The sequence below is a fragment of the Pleurodeles waltl genome, chromosome 7, assembly GCF_031143425.1.
Source record: "Pleurodeles waltl isolate 20211129_DDA chromosome 7, aPleWal1.hap1.20221129, whole genome shotgun sequence".
Taxonomy (NCBI): domain Eukaryota; kingdom Metazoa; phylum Chordata; class Amphibia; order Caudata; family Salamandridae; genus Pleurodeles; species Pleurodeles waltl.
In genome coordinates this window covers 1,135,676,096-1,135,698,997 of record NC_090446.1, presented here as the reverse complement: position 1 = coordinate 1,135,698,997, position 22,902 = coordinate 1,135,676,096, and the positions used below count along the sequence as shown (strand labels likewise).

At 43.7% G+C, this 22,902-nt stretch overlaps 1 protein-coding gene across 4 annotated transcripts in view; it reads right to left on the bottom strand.

Moving 5' to 3' along the window:
- UNK (unk zinc finger) overlaps window positions 1-22,902 on the bottom strand; it is an 890,253-nt gene that overhangs the window by 827,217 nt on the left and 40,134 nt on the right. For 2 of the 4 annotated variants that reach the window (XM_069200175.1, XM_069200177.1), the window contains exon 2: window positions 20,510-20,722. In XM_069200175.1, coding sequence (XP_069056276.1) covers window positions 20,510-20,722 — 213 coding nt within the window. The remainder of the gene's footprint in view (window positions 1-20,509; window positions 20,723-22,902) is intronic. The other 2 variants (XM_069200176.1, XM_069200178.1) reach the window with 1 other exon arrangement.

The following is a 22,902-nucleotide window of genomic DNA, read 5'->3' as shown; positions in this document are numbered from 1 at the left end:
TATCTAGGTGCTGTAACTCATGGAGCTCAGGAGCCACGCAGATAAATGCAGAGAAATCAGGTTTGGATGAAAGACCTGCCCAGAGCTCGAGGAAGCTGATGTGCAGTTTAGACTGGTCTGGAATCCACTTGCCTTGAATTTGCAGATGAGCTCCCCATCCTTCTAGAGAAAAGCCTGTTGTAATGATGTATTCTGAAGTGGGAGGAAGGAACGTTAACCTAGCTGAGAGATTGTTGGAGCTTATCCACCAGGGAAAGGTCACCTGCATGACAGGTGTGATATGTACAGTGTTGTAGAAGTGTCCTTCTGACTGGAGTCATTCTACGCTCAAATGTTCCTGGAAAAGGCCATATGTTGAGACAAGCGTTATGTATAAAGAGAATGGTTGAGGACATCATGCTGAGTAGAGATTTGATCAGGCAAATTGAAGTGCACTTTCTTTTTGAACGGGAGCAGGCTAGAAAAGAGCAATAAGACAAGAATGCCTTATTGAGTAATGTGTCTAGAGTTGCTCTCAGAAAGGTTATCCTTGTTGTAAGTGAAAGAAAGGATTTCTGGAAATGGACTGTGAGCCCCAGGCTTTGAAACAGGCAAAGATACCTAGCTGTATCCCTCAATGCCTGTTGGGAAAATGGAGCTTCTATCAGCCAGTCGTCTCTAGGTAAGGGAAAACTTTGATGCCTTGTTGTCGAAGGTGGGCCGCCACTGGGGCAATATCTGGGGACCGGATCTGAGACCGAAAGGCAAGCATTTGAAGTGGTAATATGTAACGGATACTGTGAATCTGAGGAACTTGCTATGGTTGGGGTAGGATGGGAATGTAAAAATATGCATCCTGTAGTAAGAAAATCTCCATGGTTGAGAAGTTGAAGAATTTCCTGGAGGGAAACCATACAGAAAGATTATTTCTTCAGGTACTTGTTGAGTTCCCTGAGGTCGAGATTGTACCCCACTCCCCTGATTTCTTCACCACAAGGAAAAAACAAGGAGTAAAATACTTTCCTTTCTGGGGAAACTGAACCAGTTCTACGGCCCCCTTGGCCGTCATGGTGGAAACTTCTTTTGAAGAAGATGAAGATGAGAAGGGAGGAATTTTGTTGGTGAAGTCCGAGGTGGAAGTTCAGTAAACTCCAAGGTATGGCCATGTTCGATGGGATGTATGACCCACTTGTCTGTAGTGATCTTGGGCCAATGATGCATGTATTGGGAATTCTGGCACCCACAGGAAAACAAGCAGGGGTTGAAGCCAGCACACGGAGGTTAACACTGTTTTCTAGCTGTGTCTCTGGCGGAAGTAGCCTGTCTTCTTGGCTGCTGTTTAGAATAGGCTGCTGAAGGTGGTGCTCTGTATGGCTGATGTTTCTGATAAGCAGTCTGAAAGGGCTGATATCTCTGATAGCCCCCATGGTATGAGTAAAATCCGCTGCAACATACTCCATGAACTGGAGGGTTCCAAGAGATCGAGCTGTCTGTCTTTATGGCCCGCAGAACATCGTTGACATGTTTCCCAAATGAGGAATCGCCATCAAAAGGCATATCAAGTATTTTCAACTACACTTCTGGGAGAAAATAATGTAGTCTTAAGCCAACCCTGGTGCCGAGGTACAGCAGATCCTGCCAACTGTCTGAATAATATGGATGCTGTATCCATTGCACAAACAATTTCCGATGCTGCTTTCTCATCTTTCTTTAATATGTGAGAGGCCTTAGTGTTGTCATCTGGTAGGAAATCCAGGTATGCAGCAATGACTGACAACATTTGGTGATCATTTCGCCCTAGGATGGCCTGAGATTTGCAGCTTGGACAGTGGTACTTGACATGACTGTGAATCTTTTGGCAATATTGTCCAATCGCCTGCCCTCCTGGTCAGGCAGAGTAGTGAGAGAGGTGGAAGGATTTTTTTACATCTGCTTTTCACAGCCTTAGCAATGACTGAGTGAGGTCTTGGATGTCCAATTAAGCAGGCTGGTAAATCATCTGGCGCTGTGTATTTTTTTGTCAATTCTGGGGAGGACAGCAGTGACAGTCGCTGGTGCCTTCATGATTTTTACTCCTTCCTCCCATATGTAGTCACAAATCCGTATTGCTCTGTCTTCCTGGATCGATCTTTAAAATCATATATAAAAAAGTCAGTCTGTTAAATAGTAATAGGGAGTTGAGAAAGCTTGGCTGCTCTCTCCATTGACATATGAAAACCTCCAATATCTCTTGGAGGCGAAACTATTGGTTGTTGCACCGCCGGAGAATGTAGAGGTATTCGTTGGTGATGGCACAATTGTCTGTGACTTCACCTTACTCTCTGACTCCATCATCACCAACATCATCATCAACATCTTCTGAGGAAGGATTACCTCGAGGCATAGCAATACTGGATTGCAGAGTCAATCTTAGGGAGTGGGGTGAAGGCAGATGTTCTGGTGATTTAGGCTCAGGCATGGCCGCCATATCAGGTAACTGATGCACTTCAGCTGGTGTTAGAAAGTGGTTGTAATAGTCTTTAAGCATATTTTGCAGGTCTTGCACGAGGATGGCTGGAACCTGAAGCAGGTCTGGTGGTAGAGAAGACACATAAGGATGATACTGTTTTGCATGTTGATGAGATTGATAAATGGGCTCATAATAATCTTGCTCCTAGTCTTCATCCTGATATTTCACATGCAATTCAAGAGGCCTGTGAGCTGTACCAAACATTCCTTGGTCATCATCCTCAGAGTCTTGAATATCCAGGTCACGTGAAAGAGAGATGCATCGATTGAGGAGACTGCAAAACTGTCATCAACAAGGTTGTCAACAGTGTGGGCAATAGCAGTGTTGACGGCCTTTTCTGTTTTGATTTTGCCAGCGACGAGGAGGTCTTTTCAGAAGGCTGTGTCATAGAGGGTGTTGCCGACGACAGTGACACTGATGTCGATGCAGTCGTCGATGGTGCACGTACAGTCTTCGTTTACGTAACTGTCGTCGTCAACGCGACAGTTCTGGTCAACGATATAGTCATTATTGACGAGGTGGTCTTTGTCAACGTAGACATTGTTGTTCGATGACAAGATTGATAAAGATTGAAGAGTAATCGTTGGGCTTCTTTGAGACATAGGTGTAGTCGACGATGGTTATGATGTCTTTGATATCGTTGACGATACCCTGGAAGGAAATTTTGACTTATTTGAAGGTTCAGATAAGGATGTAGGCTGTAGAAGGAGTAGAGGACTTAGATTTAGAGTCTGAGGAAGCCCTCTTTTACTTTTCTTGATGGGAAGAACCTTCTACACATCCTTGGTGAAGCTTTAAGGTTTTTCTTTTACCTCATTAAGGGGACTCATGGTGAGACCTTTCTCTCTTTGTGGAAGGCTGTAAGGAGATGGAACACTCAGTACTCTCCTCCTCAGAAAGTACAATAGGCTTAGATTTCAGTTTTTGTAGCCATAATAAAAGTGTTCCTTCACAGTTTTAGAGAATTTTTGTAGAAAAGGTTCTGCATATTTTGCAGTCTCTCAGCTTATGGGATGTATGAAAGCAATCAATACAGTCCTTGTGAGGATCTTCCAAATGGAGCGTCTTTTCTTACCACAGGTGGCACAAGGTCTGAAGAGTCCTTTCTTGACCAGTTATGTTCAACTTTGGTCCTTTTCTTTTAAAAAAAGGACACAGATAGGCTATTAAGCTGAACTTTTTATTTTCCCTTGCAGCCTATTATTTTATACTTATATATACCACTTACTATGATACTGTGGAACTCCCACTTCATCCCTTTAGTGTCATGTAGTGCAACGATAAACTATGGCAGCAATCTCAATACGTAAGAGCTCTGTTAATCGCTTCTGATTATGCCAGGGCTAATACTACATTAGGGCTTGAATACTAGCAATTTCAAGCCCTACTATAGCACATTCCTTTTTCTGCCACCTTTCTGCAGCTCTACATACTGGAGGAAACAGTAAGCAATAGTTTCAGGGCCGGAATACCTTTGAGTCTGTGCAAACCTACTAACGTTCATGTTTTAAGGATTTTCACAAGCTCTTCTCTAATCTTTTTCCATACTGACAAAGGTTGAATATGTACTCTTGACAAGGGCAGAAAGTAGAAAATATTTCAGGGTTGGGAAAAAAGTGGTTGGAGGAAAATTGAACTGGTGAACGCGCAATAGATTTTTTCATGAGCAAACCTACACATGCATATCTGTCTATCGGCTGGCTTTACTGCGAGCGATAGCATTCTGCTCTTCCACAGGGAGCATACTGTCACACAAAATAGTTTTTTCAGTGCCAGGAACTACTGTGGCAATGTGTGCTTTCTGAGACCAAAACACTTTTTTTTGGTTTTTGCCAATGTTTGTTACAACAGTGAGGGCCTGGCAGCTCCAACAACAATAAAGTGTTACAAAAGTTATGTCAAAACAAGACAGGCATTGAAAGAAAAAAAGAAAGACTGACCATCAATGTCAAATGGGTTGGCTTTGCCAGTGTTTGTTTATTTTCATGTTTCCCATAATTGTGTTGAAAATGGTTACACTGATTCGCCATTATTAATATTTTTGGAAATACTAGAATACATCAACAAATTTTACTAAATGATGCTTCAAAGAAATAGTACCTAATATTTCACAGTAATTTAGCAAAACGTTTTATTCTGAACATTTTATTATGAAAGCAAGGAACCATCAATCTTGCTTACAAGCTTCTGAAAACATTTGCATCTAATCAAAGAGCATTTCTGGGAGCATTATATGTAGCCTCATATAGTTTAACTTTTCAAACATCCTCTGGAACTTCTGTCAGTAGTGCAGTGAGGCCTTACAACATTTATTTAGAGCGCTCACCCTAATAACAAAGGTTTTGCATTATTGAACTATAAATACAATATAGGTACAAATATTAACTCAACTGCAGACAGTTCCCTTCTCTGTAAACTGGCAACCAAAGTGTTTGTGCTGCAGGGGGTTGGACCTACTTGTCCCAAAGACAAAAATAAACATGAAAACTTATCTTTGACCCCAAATAATATGTCCTGGGCATCGGGCTATAGAAATTCCACACCTGTGACAGGTACCCAATCCCATTGTGGTCTAATGTTAGGATTGATATAGGAGTGAAAATTATCATATGCCTGATAACACTGACTGTTATTCTGCTGCTACTGAATGGACATTAGAACCCTCATAGAACTATTCCAAAATGTGTAAAGCTGCAAACAGCACACCTTATCCTGTGTCCGGGAGAATAGTTTTGGAAAAAGGTTCCCCCATCAGGTTATGTGACCCACAGAATCATTGCAATTGTGCAGATTTAGAATGTTTCTATGAATTATGTGATTATTTCTGGTTCTATTTCAGATCACTGGGACACAGACTGCAAAATGCACAATGTTTGATGTCCAGGTATATACAACTGTTGACAATGAAGACCTATATTTGAATGCACTGTATTAGAAATAAAATGTATTGTTTGCATTTAATAGGCATACTATGGTAATTGATCCCATCAAACTTATGACATGGTCTCTTGGCAGAGCAGCCCCCCCAACACACACACACACACAAAAAAAGTAAATCCGGGACCAATTTAGAAAAACAACAATTGCTTTTATATATGCTTTGAACCAAACAACTTCAGTATAAGGTAATCAGTTTTTAAATTAAAAATACTTTTCAGTTTCAAAAATTGACAGTGCAGTTTTCAATATTAACCTATGGGAAGAAAACAAGGCTGCAGTTTTTCAGGTATATACACAACTTACAAATCCAGTCTTCTGGGTTTAACGTCAACATCAGGCAAGGTTCAAATCAGTACCAAAAGAGCAGAGGTCAAACTCTGAGTTGGATGCCCAGTGTTAACCAATGGAGACTGGGGATAAAATAAGATGCACTGATCACAGTTAAGTAAAAGTGGTGTCACAGGTTGGCCTCCTGGGGTTGAGGTAAGCACCAGGAGGGCCACAAGGCAGCACCTAACTTATGCCCTCAGCAGCACAGGGGCTGCCGGGTGCAGACTGCCCACACAGCATCTGGTGCCCAATCTTAACCAGTGATTGTAGGAAAGTACCCCCTTTTTGCCTGATGTCAGTGTGTTTTGACTGTGTTTACTGGGATCCTGCTAACTAGCACCCCAGTAGCTGTGCTCTCTCCCTCTGGATTTGGTTGTCCTTAACTTTTTACACCCCACAATTGGCATACTGGTACCCCTATATAAGTCCCTAGTATACAGTACCTAGGTACCCAGGGCATTGGGGCACCAGGATTTCCGAGTGGGCTGCAGCATGTATTACACCACCCATGGGAGCCAAACTGTGTCTGCAGGCCTACCATTGAAGCATGCGTGAAAGTGTGCATGCACACTTTGCAATACAGGTCACTGCACCAGGTCACTGTAAGTCACCCCTGTGGCAGGCTCTCCTAGAGCAGACGGCAGGGTGCAAGTACATGTGTGTGAAGGCACCCCTCCATGAGCAGAGGTGCCCCCATGACTCCAACTCCATTTTCGTGGACTTCATGAGGGCAGGGAAGCCATTTTACCCATCTACTAGACAGAGGTCACTATGTCCAGCTACATAATGGTAACTTCGAACTTGGGCATGTTTTGTTTCAAACATGTCGTAATCATACCCCAAAACTGTTGCCAGTATTGTCAAATACAGAGGGTGAATGATGAGTAATGGGCGCTTCCTACTCTAACTCCGTAATATTCCAACTCCACTATATCAAACGGTGCAAAGGACTGGGGTCAAACCTTCTATACCCCCTAAAATGATAACAGCCTGTTATCTAAAATGAAAATGAATACATTTGCACACGTGAAAGTGACATAAAAAACCAATCCAGTTACAATAGTGTGTTCAGATTCTATTATATATATAGTATAGAGAAAAGAAAATACAATAGTCAAAATAATACAAACCAAACATCAATCAAAATTTATATCCCAAATGTGGGTTCCACAATAATCAATCCAAAATATATTTATTTTTTTGTCTTCTCCACAGTCGACAAATAGTTATCACCAGTTCCAATTACGTATCCTCATATTGATCAATCCCAAAAATACTTATGACAACTCCACAGTCCAAAACAGTTTATCAATTCAAATTAAATTCCTGTGGGTAAATCCAAAGTTACCAAATCCGTCCAGCAACAATTCTCCTTTGTCCTTATTGTCTTATCCCTTAGTCCTTTGTCAACACGTGTTTCATCCGGGGAGTATCCCTGGATTTCATCAGGAATTCCTTCACAATATCCTTGATCATTATATACGCTCCATATCGTCCTTTACAGCTGTTCCGTTTAATCCTTATGTCCTAGTATATCTATATCTCCCTTGTATCTCCAATCGTTGCTCTAGTGTTCTAAATATCCCTGAAAATTATCCTAATGTACGCGAGTACGCTGCAATATTGCCGTCCTGTCCAGCTCCGATATTTTAAACCGAAGCTCCGTAGCTTCCGACTGTTGCCAGTATTGGTTGTATGATTCCATTCACTCTGGGGGCTCCTTAGGGGACCCCCAGCTTTGCTCCTACCAGTTTGCAGGGTTTTCCCAGGCAGCCCGCGCTGCTGCCATCCTACAGATGGGTTTCTGCCCTCCTGCTACTTGAACAGCTCAAGCCCAGGAAAGCAGAACAAAAGACTTTCTTTGGGAGAGAGGGGCAACACCCTCTCTCTATGGAAATAGGTGTTACATGGTTTGGGAGGGGTAGCCTTCCCAAGCCACTGGTATGCTTTGAAGGGCACATTTGGTGCCCTCCTTGCATAAATCAGTCTGCACCAGTTCAGGACCCTCCACTCCCTGCTCTGGCGTGAAACTGGACAATGGAAAGGGGAGTGACCACTTCCCTGTCCATCACCACCCCAGGGGTGGTGCCCAGAGCTCCTCCAGGTGGCCACTTGATTCTGCCATCTTGAATCCAAGGTGGGCAGAGGCCCTAAGGAGGATATGAGTGACCAGGTCAGGCAGCTGACATCACAACTCCCTCCTGATAAGTGGTCACCTTGCTTGAGCACCAATCCCCCTTCCAGGGCTATTTAGGGTCTCCCTCTTTGGTGGGTCCTCAGATTTGGCATGCAAGATTCCAGCAGGACTCCTCTGCAACATTTACTTTGACTTCTAGCCACTGGAACCGCAAATGAACTTTACCGGAACCGACAATCTGCAGCTCCAACAACGACTTCACTCTGCAACATTGTTTCTCTGGCTCCTTCCAGCAACTGCAACATTTCCCCAGCTGTGCATTCTCTGAGGGTGGCAAGTCTTCAGTCTGCACCAAGAAGCAAGAAGGAATCTACCTTGGAGTAAAGGAGTCACTCCCCTGCATCCGCAGGCACCAACGGCAACGACAACTGGCTGCTTAGGTCCTCTCTCCTGCAACTCTGCGTGGATCCTGTAACACAGGTGATTGTCTTGAGTGGTCCCCTTGGTCCCCTCTACCAGCTGACAAACTTTGGAGGTGGTAAGTCTTTGCCTCTCCTTGCAGGATAGTACCCCTGTGATCCGCGACTCTTGCAGCTACCAAGGCTTGTTTGGCTCTCCTTCCAAGGGATCCTTAGGCTCTGTGTAACCCCGGCTTCCACCACTCTTCCCTACAACGTGTGGTCTCCTGTCTGCTGCTCTAATGACGTAGAACTCCATTCCAGGTATGCTGAGTGGGCCTCACTGTGACTCCTGTGCCTGCTGCTTGCGAGTTGCCTGTGGGGGCTGCACCCACAACTTCTTGCTCTTCTGGCTGCTGGGGGTCACCTGGGACTCGCATCCTCAGATTGAGCCCCCTCGGACATTCCTGGTCCCCGGCAGCTCTGCAAATCCTTTTCTACAACTTTTGCCTTTAGCAAGGCTTGTTGGTGGTTTTTCCACACCACTAACTGACTGCAACTCTTCTTCCGATGTGGGACACCGACTGCATCACTTCTGGAACTCTTCCTCTGCTCCTGTGTTGCATAGCCGACTCCTGGTCCTCCCCGTCGACCTGGTCCTGCAACTCCAGAAGGGTGGGTAGTGGCTCCTGCCCCAACCGGACACTCCAACTGGAACTGGACTTGGTCCTCTTCACTTGCAGGTACTCTTCTGTCTGGATCCATCTTTTGTTTCTTGCAGTCTTGCACAGTCCTTTCCCAAAGTTTCTCTGCGGGTTTGGGAAAAATATGTACTTACCTTTTCTCTCCTGGTCGCTGGTGGGCACTCTGATACTTATCTTTTGGGGTTCCAAGTTCCTCCAGTTCCCCTCTACAGATTCCATTTACCTGTTTGGGGGGTCCATCATTCACATTCCATTTTTTTTAGTATATGGTTTCGGCTCCCTCTAGGGTCACTATTGTCTATTGTTATTGCATTGTTTTCTATTCCTTTCTATGCTCATTCCTGACAACTAAGGTGTACATGATAGTGTGTTTATTCACCTGCTAACAGAGCACTGCCTATATAGAATTTTAGTATTTGTGTCACTAAAATAAAGTACCTTTATTTTTGTAACACTGTGTGGTTCCTTCATGTGTGTAAGTGATGGGTGACTGTAAGTGGTATTGCATGAGCTGTGCATGTCTCCTAGATAAGCCTTGGATGCTCATCCACAGCTACCTCTAGAGAGTCTAGTTTCCTAGACACTAACTACACCTCACTAATAGGGGATACCTGGAATAGGGTGATAATACCGTATGCACTCACCACACATCATGCCAGCTTCCTACAATGATGACAGGGGGTAATCTTTGAAGTGCTGCTCAATGGTGAGAAAAGCGAGGTCAGGGGTCGATCCTCTGGAGTTGAGGTAAGTAGAGGGGGGACCACAAGGCAGCACCAAACGTACACTCTCAGCGGCACAGGAGCAGCCAGGTGCATAGTGCCAACACAGAGATGGATGCCTAATGTTATCCAATGGAGGAGATCAGTTTCAGAAACAGGCTGCAGGCTCTGGCCCGGAGGCCGGGCGAGGACAACCCACAGCTGCCTAGGTAAGTAGAGATGCCAGGCATCGTTGGGACACCAATGGTCCAGCTCTCCAAGGCCCAGGGGCTCCGGGTGCAGGGGTGTCTTTTGGCATTGGAAACAGATTACCCGGCAGGTTGCGGTCAGAGGGGAGCACTCAGACTGAGGCTGCTGGCGTCACTGTGGAGTCCGACAGGGGCAGCCCACGGTTAACTCTTGTTCATAAGCGCCGGGGGACCTTTAAAGGACCCGTGGGTCACTTTGACACAGGCCATGGGTGTCAGGTGCAAAGGTGGTTCCAATCGAATGTTACACAACGTATTTAGGAAAAAGCCTCTCTGATCATAACCCCCTAGACATAACTATCACATGAAAACCCACACCTTTCTCCATCCCCACATGGCATCGCCAGCCCTAGAAGATTCGGCATTTTGTTATATACCAGCTACCCCAATAGATACTTATTTCACAAGGAACAATGGCTCCATCTCATCCAGAATGGGAAGCTTTTGAAGTGGTGATGCGTGGAACATCCATAAGTACAATAGTGGGAGCCTGTAAAACGATCCTTAAAGAGCTTAACCGCCTGGAGAAAAGTCTGGAAACCCTTGAGATGGCAGCAGCCAATAACAAGAAACACACAGGCAAGTTACAAGATGCCATGAAAGAATATGCAGAATTACTGGAGTGATTACACGTTGTGGACTACAGAGCGTACATACTGAGGACACATACTGAAGCCGATAAATCGGGGGAATTACTAGCTCGTCTAATAAAACCACAACCCATGCCCACCTCAATCTTCTATCACTATGCCATACAATAATCAAGTCACTCCCCAAATGGACATAAATGCGGCACTCCTTGATTTTTATTTGGCTTTCCACACAGATACCCCTCCCCCACCACCCAGGGGTTGTAGATCAAGAACAATACAAGGTTTTCTGAATGCCCTAACCCTCCTTAGGGTGACAGACAAAGAGTGATAAGCTACGAGCTCAGATCACAGCCAATGAGATCCGAGGAGCAATTAAGGACTTGGCAGGAATAAGACCTCTTTATCGGAAGGCCTCTCCACGTAGTTCAAAGCTACCTTTGCAACCTGACTCGCCCCACAACTGGAGCAACTCTTTAAATCCTTGTTGGACATGGGTACTTTGCCTCCCACCACAGACCAAGCACTAGTCGCCTCCCTATTAACACCAGACACCCGCCCCCTGACATGTCCTCTTATAGGCCAGTCCCTATGTTTAATACAGAATACAAAATCCTCAGTAAAGTTTTGGTGTGTCGCTTACTTCCCATGCTTCTCAAACCCCTTCAGAGATCAGCACTGCTTTGTTTCTAATCGCAATACCTCGCTTAACATACGTCGGGTGCACCACATTATGGTTGCTGTGCGTGGGTGACTCCGATGAGCAGGTGTATTTGATTGGATTTAAGACAAGCATTTGATACACTAAGCTGGAATTTTATGATTGTCGCTCTTGAAAATAATGACATTCCTCCTGAATATATTCGGTGGGTAAAATTACTTTTATAATGCTCCCACAGCACGAGCACGCACAGGCTAAAACATTTCTGCTCCTTATTTGGCACATGGCAAGGCTGCCCTCCGTTGCTGCTTCTTTTTGTCTTGGCACTGGAGCCCCTGGCACAGTGGAAACATCAAGATTCCCACAGGTGGCGTATCCCAATTGGGCCCACAACACACACAATTTCATTATATGCTGATGATATGATTTTATACATTAAAGACCTCCGCCTCAACCTAGCAGAAGAGGCTAGACACTTCACAATTTTTGCATCCCTTTCTGGCCTCCAAATGAATGTAAAGAAATTGTATGCTTTTTCTTTTGAAGACACTTACAAGCCGTCTCTGCCAATTAGGGAAATGTCTGTACAGGTGACACCCCAGACCTTTCGCTACGTAGGGGTCCAAATTTACAGAGAGACAATCAGTGTGCTGGAAGGTAACCTCCTTAAAACTATCACGGCCCTCAAGTTACAAGTTCACTTCTTGACTACCTTACCATCATCAGTGGCAGAAAGATTGGCCCTAGCTAGAATGGTATGTTATCTCGCTTACTGAATCACTTCGTGAATATCCCGGTACTCATCCCTACCTGGATCTTTAAAATGTTGAAGACTCTCCTAACTGATTCAATCTGGGCTAACGGCTGCCGTAAGGTTGCCCTTACCAAGCTCCAGCTTCCCCCCCTCATAAAGGAGGAATGGATGCTCCTGATTTCAAGTCTTATTGTATCGCAACAACAATGGCTCTCCTAATGACTAGCCGTCAGCAACCTGCTCGTGATTGACTATACAATACCTATGCTTAAACGAGGCAAACTACACAGTATGATGTGCCCAGGCTCCTCCTTCCTACAGACTGACCTCTATTGCTGCGCATCACCCTCTCCTGTTGGAGATTGGCCTAATGCTACACCTCTGCCCAAATGCCTTCTGCTCTAAATATACCACTGATCGACCTCCCTACTGCTTCTGGGACTCTAACAGAACAGAGACTACAGCCTTGGATACAGGCGGAGTGAAAAGAGTGAGTGATTTGTTCTCGGAGGGCACTCTACTGAGTCTCACAGACTTTACACACACTACACACAAGGCCTACAGGATACTCTGTTTCTGACCCATGCGACTATTATCCGCTATACCAGTCACCACTGGGCCCCTTAAGGAACCGAACCCACCCCACACAAGTTACTCCAGGCTATACACACAATGGGACATGGTCATCACTTAGTTCAATGGCTTGATCAGGGCATTCGTGCACATTTACAGACCTCTTTGACCACTTTAATGGGCAAATGGGACGAGGACCTAGCACGGACCCTAAATGACAAAGAATGGGAATTCCTGATAAAGTATCTCTGACACATTTTAAATTTATAAAATTCGCTATTTTACATGCGCTGCTTACCACACACAGAATACACATAATTTTCCCAATGGCACCTTCGAATTGCCTGTGATAGCCAGATGCTAACTTACTACACATGCTATGGGACTTCCCCATACTAACTTCCTACTGGGGGGTATTACTGCTATCTTTTCATACCTCACGGAGCGGAATCAATAGCATAACCTAGAATGTTGCATACTTGGTCTCTTCCCTAGATCCAAGAACGCAAGAGTGACTTTACGTTTTATCAATATGCACTATTATTGGCTAGACGCCTTCTGACGAAACATTGGAAATCTCACCCCGCGCCTTTGTTCTCCCAGTGGCGGGAAGAAATGGAGCAATGGGGTCTAGCAGAGAGTGCTGCACTACGCTGCGAGGAGTATGGTGGCTACTGAAAAGACCGATAGCACTGGAATGGGATGTCATGTTGGAATCCTTTAAAACCTTAGACAACACAGATTCTTAGACTGCTGTACTCCAACCCACTGAGAATAGTCTCTCCAACATATCTTACAAAGGTAGCTAAACAATACACAGATACATGTAAATAAAATAAAAAACACAGCGCCTAGGCCATACCGGGATACCTATCACATCATATTAATCCAACTGCACCCGACCTTCCCTTTTTACTTAAGCTAATGCCAAAGTAATGACACCAAATGAACAAATGCATGGCTTTTGACATGCTTGTTATGAAGTGACGACTACTAGTTTAAGAGAGTGGGAGGTGGTTTACCTTGCTCATGTTTGAGAATGTATTTTTGTGAGCATTAGATCTACTTAAAGGAGACTTAAGTACTTTACAACATGGCCAGGCTCAGGTAAGAGCCATAATATAGTATAATTACATGGGTTTTATAAAAACTATGATTATGATCAAGCTACACACCTTGGCAACTTATCAATGAAAGTGCCATTTTTGAGCCCTAGCGCTTAACATTAACACAAAAGAAAATTGCCAAAAAACAAAGCACCTATACTTTTTGAGGAGCTGGAGGGAACATTTTCATTTAGTGAAAATCTGGAGGTTACATGGCTGAAACATTCTTTCCAATTACAACTTTCTACTTTTACGATTGCCTGAAATCCAAATTCCATATCCTATACTTTGCCCACCGACACATGACATTGAGTTCAAGAGCCCCCCCGGGTGCCAGCTGGAGGAAGGAGGTGGTGGCATGTCGCCTAGCGATGGGCTGTCTGTCGCAAGGATGGAACGTGCCTGCCAGGCAATGGCAGTCCCATGGGCGCAGCGCCAGGCTGATCAGATTGAGGCAAGCCCCTGGAGGGGGAGCGCACTGGACAACCTGACAGGTGAAAGGTGTTCTGAGAGTGAGAGGGAGCCCCAAGAAATATGTGCACAGTGGGGAGGCCTGCTGGGCAGAGGCAAAGACCCTGCAGCCACATAGACAGGAAAGGTCGGCAGGTCACCCCACTGCACCTAGACAGGGGCACATGAGAAGTGGTTGTTGAAGGGGAGATAAGGACAGATGGCGCAGCCAACTGCAGAGGTACGCGGTCAACTACCCTGCCAACTGCAATTGCTGAAATGAGCTGAGCTGTCTTGGCCCCGCCGTTCCTTTGCCCCATGCCAAGAGACATTTCCCTGGGCCACTACAAGACCTCACTCAAAAGGAATCTATCAACAGCCACGGCTTTGTCGGCAGCACAATGGCAGTGGTACAGGAGCCTTCGAGAACTGATGCCGCAGGGAGATGCAAAAGGCTGCCTAAAAATGGTCGTTGCCCTGCAGTGTGGGTCCCACAAAGGGCCTCACGCACCTGGACCTTACAGATGAGCAAGGCCCCTCCTGTCAAGGGTAGGGGGATGTAAACTAACCTTGCTGATGTGCAAAGGACAGATCCACAGAACTTCCAAAGAGGGGGAGGAGGGGGAGGCCTTGAGAGTGTCACATCCAGGAGATGGCAGCCAACAGTCAATGGCGTGATACCTTGATAAAGGAACTCCTACAAATGCCTTCAACAAAGGGGGGGGAGGGTCCAAACAATCTAAGAAAGGAGACTCATATAGACTCACTGAGGTCCACCACTGAGGATGAACCCATCACAAAAGGCTTCATGCTTCAATTGTTTGCCGACTTAGAAATGGAAACTGGAGCAGTAAGGGTGGACCTTAAGCAAAATCTGCTGGATGATCTGAGACAGAGAATCGACTCAATTGATTCGACCCAAGAGGAGCAGTCCCTGGAGCAGGAGAAGTACTGCTCTTGACGGTCACTGAACAACTCATGACCCTCCAGGAAAAACAAGGGGAACTTGAGAACTACTCTCAGACATGTAAACTGGGGCAAAGTAGGAAAGAATATGAGGCCATTCAGAGGGCTTGACTGAGGCATTACTGGAGGAACATGGCCGGGCCACCTCCTTATAAAGCGAGAACACAAAGCCAGCCTGGAAAACAGGACCCAGAATGAGAAATATCCTCCAGACATATTGTATGTTTTCACTACTTTGAAACAAGGTAACAATCAGAGTCGGCTATTATGGGGATAATCTGAAGGTTTAGCAGGATCTATTGATGGTGACCCTGATGAATCGGAGATTCTTCTGGGAGGATATCACTTTCCTGAGGACCAACACAATGTGTTACAGATGGGGCCACCAATTCAGACTCCTCAAGTGGGAGGGCAAGAAACACAATATTAAGTCGATGCAGAAGGTCCAGCGGGTCATGGACATACCTGTAACTTGTAGAGGTGTCGGACTGCCCGATGGACTTGCCTAAACCGGTGAGCCCCATATGGAGAATGGTGAGACATTGGGATACCCAGAGGGCCCCAAACCAGGAGGAAACACTCGCTCCAGACTAAGAGTTTCCTGTCAGTGTTTGTCGTCTGAATAATTCGGACAAGCATCAAACACTCTAAGACGCATAGCTTTTTCATCATTAAATTCATTGAATTGAGTGTTCGGTGAGTGAGTCAAGTCTTTCCACGACTGTATTGATTGTTTCACCAACTGTTTGACTGAAAAAATATTCATAATCGATGTCTGGTACTGGATTGAATTTGAGATTCAACGCACCCTTAATCTGATGATCTAGATTAGATGATCTACTCTTTATGTGACTTCTTCGTCACTTCTTGGCATTTTCTTTATGACTTCTTTCACACCATCACCGGTAAGATTTTTTAGATATTTGATAATCTTCCTGTTATCAGTCTATCCAAGCGCAAATATGAAATCTTCAAATGTCTTTATCCAAGCAGTTCATCTATTGCAATGTTTTGCTTTTTGGCAGTGTTGAATGGTGGTGGTGGTTTGAGGAAGGCGGCAGCATTGTAAACCAGTGTGGAACTTACTGACATTCGGATGGGAGCTTCCCCTGGCCTCCCTGACTGGAAAGCAGGATCGGTTCCATTCATGCCCTAGCCTTGCGGTGGCCCAGCCTTAGGGTCATCCTTGATGGGCTTCATTGGCAGAATCTCCTGCTGCCACATTCCTGGCTGCTGGAAATATGGAGTGCTCCTTTAGCACAACCCGGGAACTTCTCATGGGGCCACTTCTGTAACTGCTGTGGCACGATGACTCTTTAATGGGCTTAGTAAATCTTTTACTTTATTCTTTTTTACTTCAATTTGTATTGTTTCACATCTGGCTCATCCGCCTTTAGCATTATTTGGTATTTGATAACTGTCTTTATCTACGCTGTGTGAACCTGGTTGAATCCACCTTTAGCTGTAACACTCCGTATAATGTATAAGTATTTTGCGTGGCAGCATGGTACCTTTTTGTAGGATCTTGGTCATAGTTTTTTTTTTTTACCAACACTGCGTAGACTTTTTGATGAAGCTCTCTTTCCATTCACATGCTTCACATCGGCAGGAGCTGCGCTTTGACTCCACATATGCCAACTGCTGATTCAGCACTTTGATGAAGGCACATGTGGCACGCACAAGCAGTTTGCTTGGACCAAGATAAACTCTCCAGAAGAGTGCTATCTTCTTCGTGTTACTTATACCCTATCATATCACCAGTTGTAGCGCTTTCTCCAGTCTGATTCCAGATAAATAAACAGGTCACACACAGAGCTTTTAAAAACACGTCTTTATTCCTCTGCATGTACCTGTGAACACAACATTCTAAAGCAATCATTCATGCATTCTGTTCTAGCGATTATGTCACACACTGATACGAAGTCTTTGGAGAGCCAGAAAGGTACCGTTCTACATCACACAAGACACTACAATTATCTTTCCAGGAATACATTAAAGTGCCTGTTCATCTAAACAATGGATTTGCTGACATGTAAGGTAACACAAGTCTGCTATAAACATCTGGATTAATAGAAAATCCCCCAATGTAGAGTAAAAGTCAGTGGTCAACCCTATTTAAACCATATAAATTAACCTAACCACTGAATAAGATAGGCCTTTGCACCAGTTTATCATGAGAGGTCCTGAAAGGCTGCCACAGCATCCATTCTTATGCTGAAAGCAAATACCGAGAGAAAGGGAGCTGAATCCGTCTGATGTGTTTTTTCCTTTCGGAGAACATGCTCTCCCAGCTGAAGTCCAAAAACTACAGCTGATCCACCATGAAACTATATGCACTGCGCTGAGCTCCAAGAAACACAAGAGGAAAGTTAGCTACTCCATGCTCTTAGTGTAGTGCACAGACGTAGCCTTTAGGCTGTTAGGCTGCTAGAAACATTCTACTCATGTTGTAACTGTTCATCTTAATCCTGCTGCTATCAACAAGTCCTTGTGTTTTTTTTAATATATTCTGTGTGGTTATTACTCGTGTACTAAGCAACAGGAAGAGCCTGTTGAAATAAACACTTTTAAATGTCTATAGTGTCTTTTATTGGTACAGGCTTTGAGTGTGTGATTCTAGAGAACAAAATAAGCTTTGAATTACCACTGTTTTCCTGACCCTTTTATGGGACTGTTAGTAACCCAAAAAGCACAGACACCACATCATCAGGTATGTGTAGGGCTACAGTAACATAGACTTCCCCGCTCAAGCTATGGTGCATGAACTCAGTCCAGGCACCAATGGGTAGAAAAGCCAAACCTTAAAAACCTAGGCCACAGCCTTAGTTAATGCAACATTAGAACCGCCCAAAAGAACTCCTATTTAGGAAAAAGTTGAAGAGCTCTTTAAAGAAGACAATATCATAATTTATTAACAGTCCACAAACAGACACCGTTCCAGTTACTTGTTGACTTTATGATAGTCTTCAACGCTGTATTGAGGACCACTAAAAATTTTACTATTTTAAATCTTAGTGACTACCATTCCAATGACTAATCCAGGACACTTCAGATGACTGGTGGAAGCTGATTAACGTAACGTGGTACATCCCTTTTGTCCTAAACCCTTGTGAGGAGACTGTATAATGAGTCTTCCTGGTAGATACTTGTCATATGTTAATTGCTGGGTCCCTTCATTCAACTGAGTATAGAGGGACCAGTGTTTAGGATCACTTCAGCGTATATATCGCCAATCAAGAACTTCATACAGTTAGTGGTAGGCAACTAGCAGTCTTCTTTCCTCCGCAAGTTCCTTGGGCTGCTCTTTAACCCTCTTCTTCCTCCCCCCATAACATCCTAAGACCCCACTCGAGCAATGTTTGTTTGCTTTGAATTATCAGTCAAAGAAAGGACATTTTGTTGTAAGCGACTAAAGTTGTACCAGTTCAAGAAATGAATGCTGGACCTGGCCAGGGAGCAAAACCCCATGCTGTTGGAACTCCACTGGCTCCCCGTACCAGCCCATACCATCTTTAATACCAGCTACATCTATAGCAAAGCCATTACAATCAGCAATTATCTTACAGAAAAGCTCACCATTTCTGGTGGCTCTTGTTACACCTGCAGGCAGGACGACATCAGACTAAGAAGTGTAAAAAATAACAATAATTAATAACCAACCAAGCTGGCCTTTCCCATCTGTGCACCCAGGATTATAGACAATACCTCTGTATCTCTAAGGACCCACCCTAATGCTGCTTCAAAATAAGAAACAGCTGAAGGCCAATCAGTTCAACAGTACACTGCTGTTCTAGAACATAGCTATATCGTCTATCACTCAACTGTATGATGGTCCTTAACCCTATACTGTACTGTATTGCACTGTCTTTTGGCTAGCTTTGAGCTTTACAAATACCACATACCTATACACATATACACCTGGTAAAACTGTGGCCTGGAAACTTGCTCTTAAACACACCATCCCTCAAAAGATTGGGACTCCTGATCACTACCCTGTATCATGTGCTGAGAGAATAAACCATCTATAAAAAAAGGGAAGGTAGCTGTATTACCTCCAAAAGATTAACAGCTTCAGTGCCATGCAACTGCTGCTCACATTCTCCATTTGTGAAAGTGGCCGGACCATCATTATCCCCTCTCTTCAGTCAAAGGTGACAAGTTCAGTCAGGTATCAAACAATGAAAACTCAGTATTTAACTACCCCTTGTGGATTAGTTTTGCGCAGCTGTCTAGATCCCAGTTCCATTATAAAGTATAGAGGATACAAAACCAAGTACAACTGTTGATGCAATACACATTTTTTTTTAAAGTTCCTAGGCATACATACTGCCTAATCATAAAAGTCTTAAAATTTATTTTAAAGAACAACAATGCTTGGATACTCTATTTATTATGCAGGATACATTTGCACCTGAACTTCACTTTCTATCCTACAATATCCCCCAGGAGCAAGTCTTGACTGTTCAACTGCTGACACAGACATTCACACTTGTCTCTACCTGGCCAGTTCATCAATCGTGCCAGATCTTAAGCATGGCCATTTACATGCCAACAGTCTAGAGGCAATCTCACTATCCTTAACTGACTGTGTCAGGTCTTCAGGTCATATGCATGCAGAAATGCTTAGATCTTGTTGACTCTTGGCACGTATAAAAAATATTTCTAAACAAATGCATTCATGTGTTTTCCTTTTCGTTGAAATACAATTTAATGTCCTTACTGCAGTACAACCGTGACATACTCATCTCCTGTCAGGAGTGTTTGGTAAATCGTGTCTTGTTACCTTCATCAGCATTCAAAAGATTGCTACTATCCCAATCTCACAGGCTCTGTCATATGATGACCCTGCATGAATACACTTCAGGGTTTCAAAACTTCAACATACCTCTAACTTTGGACTGTTTTAAATTTCACCCATAAAGGGAAGATCGGGAGGGTTACTCTTGTAGCCCCTCTTTAATCAAGTATTTGATAACCATTGTTGATTCCCACATGCTTCCTTGGTTTTCCCTGGTACTATTACACGTTTGAACTACACAAGACCCGCACAGTCACACTTTGTACTATTGCAGCTTCAATTTCTTGTTATTTTATGTCTGAACATAATACAAATCATATTATTTATTTGTTACTCTTATTTCTCAATGAGTTCAATATGTAATTAGATAAACTTGTCAAGTAAAGGTCTTGCAAAGTTCAATTTATTTTCACTTCCCAAAATAGACATTAATACTTAAATGACCTGACTGCCCCCTGAAATTCAAAGCCTAAAAATTAGACATTTGGTATTTGAGAAAGCATGCAGAAGTATCTAATTTCTTAGTTTTTCCAGGGGCAGCAGCAAGACTTCCTCCAAGGATTGCCTAAATGCCTTTGGTTTGTGCAGGCACCAGAGAACTGGCCTGCCAAATTGTATTTAAAAACAAAGTTAGCTATACTCACTCATCTCCTTCTGGGCACAGTCCAGTGGTTTCATCATACTTTGTGCAGTAGATGTCAGGGCTGTAGTTAAAGGTCCCATCGCGGCGGCGTACTGATCTCCTCCGGCGCTGGTTGACAAAGTGCCAGTGAAAGCAGGTGTATGGGCGATGCTGCGAACACTTGTGCTGCACAAATAGAGGACACTGCTCAGTACGGAACTCCTTCAGGTATCTGCTGGTCAACGGAAGAGAATAGTTAGAAATCACAGCATTGTTTGCAAACGATGCTTCTTGTCCAACCAACCTCTGAAGAAGACAACAACTATACATGTGAAGACTGCAAAAAATCCTGCCACTCACGTAGAAACTACAAAATATCTTACAGCCAACATCATACAAAAACTGCAATAAATGTAAGTTGTGCAGTTGTGCCTAAGAAATCATGATGATGTTAAAGACATTAACAGTACGCACAATAATAGCTAACATCATTCAACTCAATGAAGAGAGAAACAAAGCATAAGCCGTTGCAGCCATAGCTTCATTCTTTATGAATGCGAGGCAATAAAGAAAAACAGGAAATCAGATGACCCGATGACACCTACAATGCAAAAATGTAAACAGCCAAAGGTGTAACTAAATTATTTAGCTGATGCAGCTTAGAAGGAAAAACAGAATGAATATTAAAGGGGTGAAAACTGGATCTACATAATATTCGCTAAGCACCTGTAATGAAACCATTATTTCATACATATAAGGGAAATGAAATGCGGGATCACATTATGCAAGTTTAATGCCTTGCAACAATCTCTGAAGGTGTACTATTAAAGAACAAGTTAACTGCTTTCAGTAATGCTTTTCCTGGCGAATACTCCATGTTCTATTAGAGTCCTCAACTTATACACATCCTAGGAATTAAACTAGATCCTGACATTCTTGTAAACTATAGCTACGAATTAAACTAGCAAGACTTTTAAACCATAGCTCCCCAGAACTATCAGACTCGAGCTGCATTTTAAACTGTCCCTGGACATGAATGACATCGGACTACACATGACAACAGTGATGCCCAGGCATCAATCCCATAACCATTTCACACTCCAAAGCTCATTAAGGAGGAAGTAGACAAGGTAAAAAATGTGAGCAGCAGCAACCCGTCAGAGTCCAATTAAATACCATGAGATCTTACAAGACTAGCAGCAACACATTATAAGAGTAGGAGGGGGTTCCGAGTCATCTGCAGGAAGATAAAGCAGCGACCAGAAAAAAAACATTACTGAAGGTAAGTAGCGTTTGATTAGCTGGATGCTTTTACCTGCAGATTCCACACCTCACGAATGTGCTCCTAATCAATACCCCCAGAGTGGTGGCGCTGAGATGGTCGGGTCAAACTAAGAAATCGAACAGAACATCCCGGGCAAAGATGTGATCTCTCCTTCCCTGTACAGTCAAACAATGTTTAGCAGAAGGGTGAAGTGAAGACCAAGTCACCACATGAAAAAGCTAGGCAGGCTAACATAGCCGTACTTGAATGAGTGCAGACAACTTCTGGCAGTTTTTGTTTTTGTTTTCCAAGAATAACGGATCTCGATACAAAGAACGACTGTCTCGGCATCTGCAAAGCTGGTCCTCTGATCTATTTGCACTTGTTGCTCCTGTTTAGGCACCACCAGGATATTGCAGCACAAAAATTGACATTTTTCAGCACACTACTGCTTTTTTGTGCCATTTTTTACGCCACCTTATTTTAGTGACATTCAATACTTAGGATCAAATAAAAAGGGAACCTGAAGGAACAAAATTGGCATGTGCTCCCCTAATCACAACACTGTTCTGTTGATCACCTATGCTCTAATCTCACCCTCTAAGATGTCAGAAGGAGATACCTATCCAGTCGCTGAATTGCACAGCATGAAAATAAAAAATAAATAAATCGAGGGTCAATCCCGGCTTTCAGCTTGACCATATTTTGTCATCTTAGGTAAATACTCGACTGAGCCTCCTTTTTGTTATATACCACAGACGAGCAACTTCAAAAATGTGAATTCAGAATTTTCGCTGTACAATAACCTCTATAGTGTTTGATATAATCTATAATGTCGCTCCATTTATAATAAGAATCCAGGCCACATGCAGGGAACGCATGACATCTGCCTTGCCACTTAGTTAATAGCGATGTATCGGTATGTTCTTTAGGGTTTCCAAAAGATGAGCACAAGCTTTTCACTTGTACCGAGTCAGGGTATATTTAATTTTTTCTCACTACTCCTCAGGAGTACCGCGAGATAGGTGAAGCGAGAAACATATATATTAAAATATAGCAGATATCACTACATGTAAAAAATAAAAATAAACTGTCTTCTAGCAAACTCTTAAGAAAACATTGCATCAGGGCTAGCTTTCCCACTCTCCCTA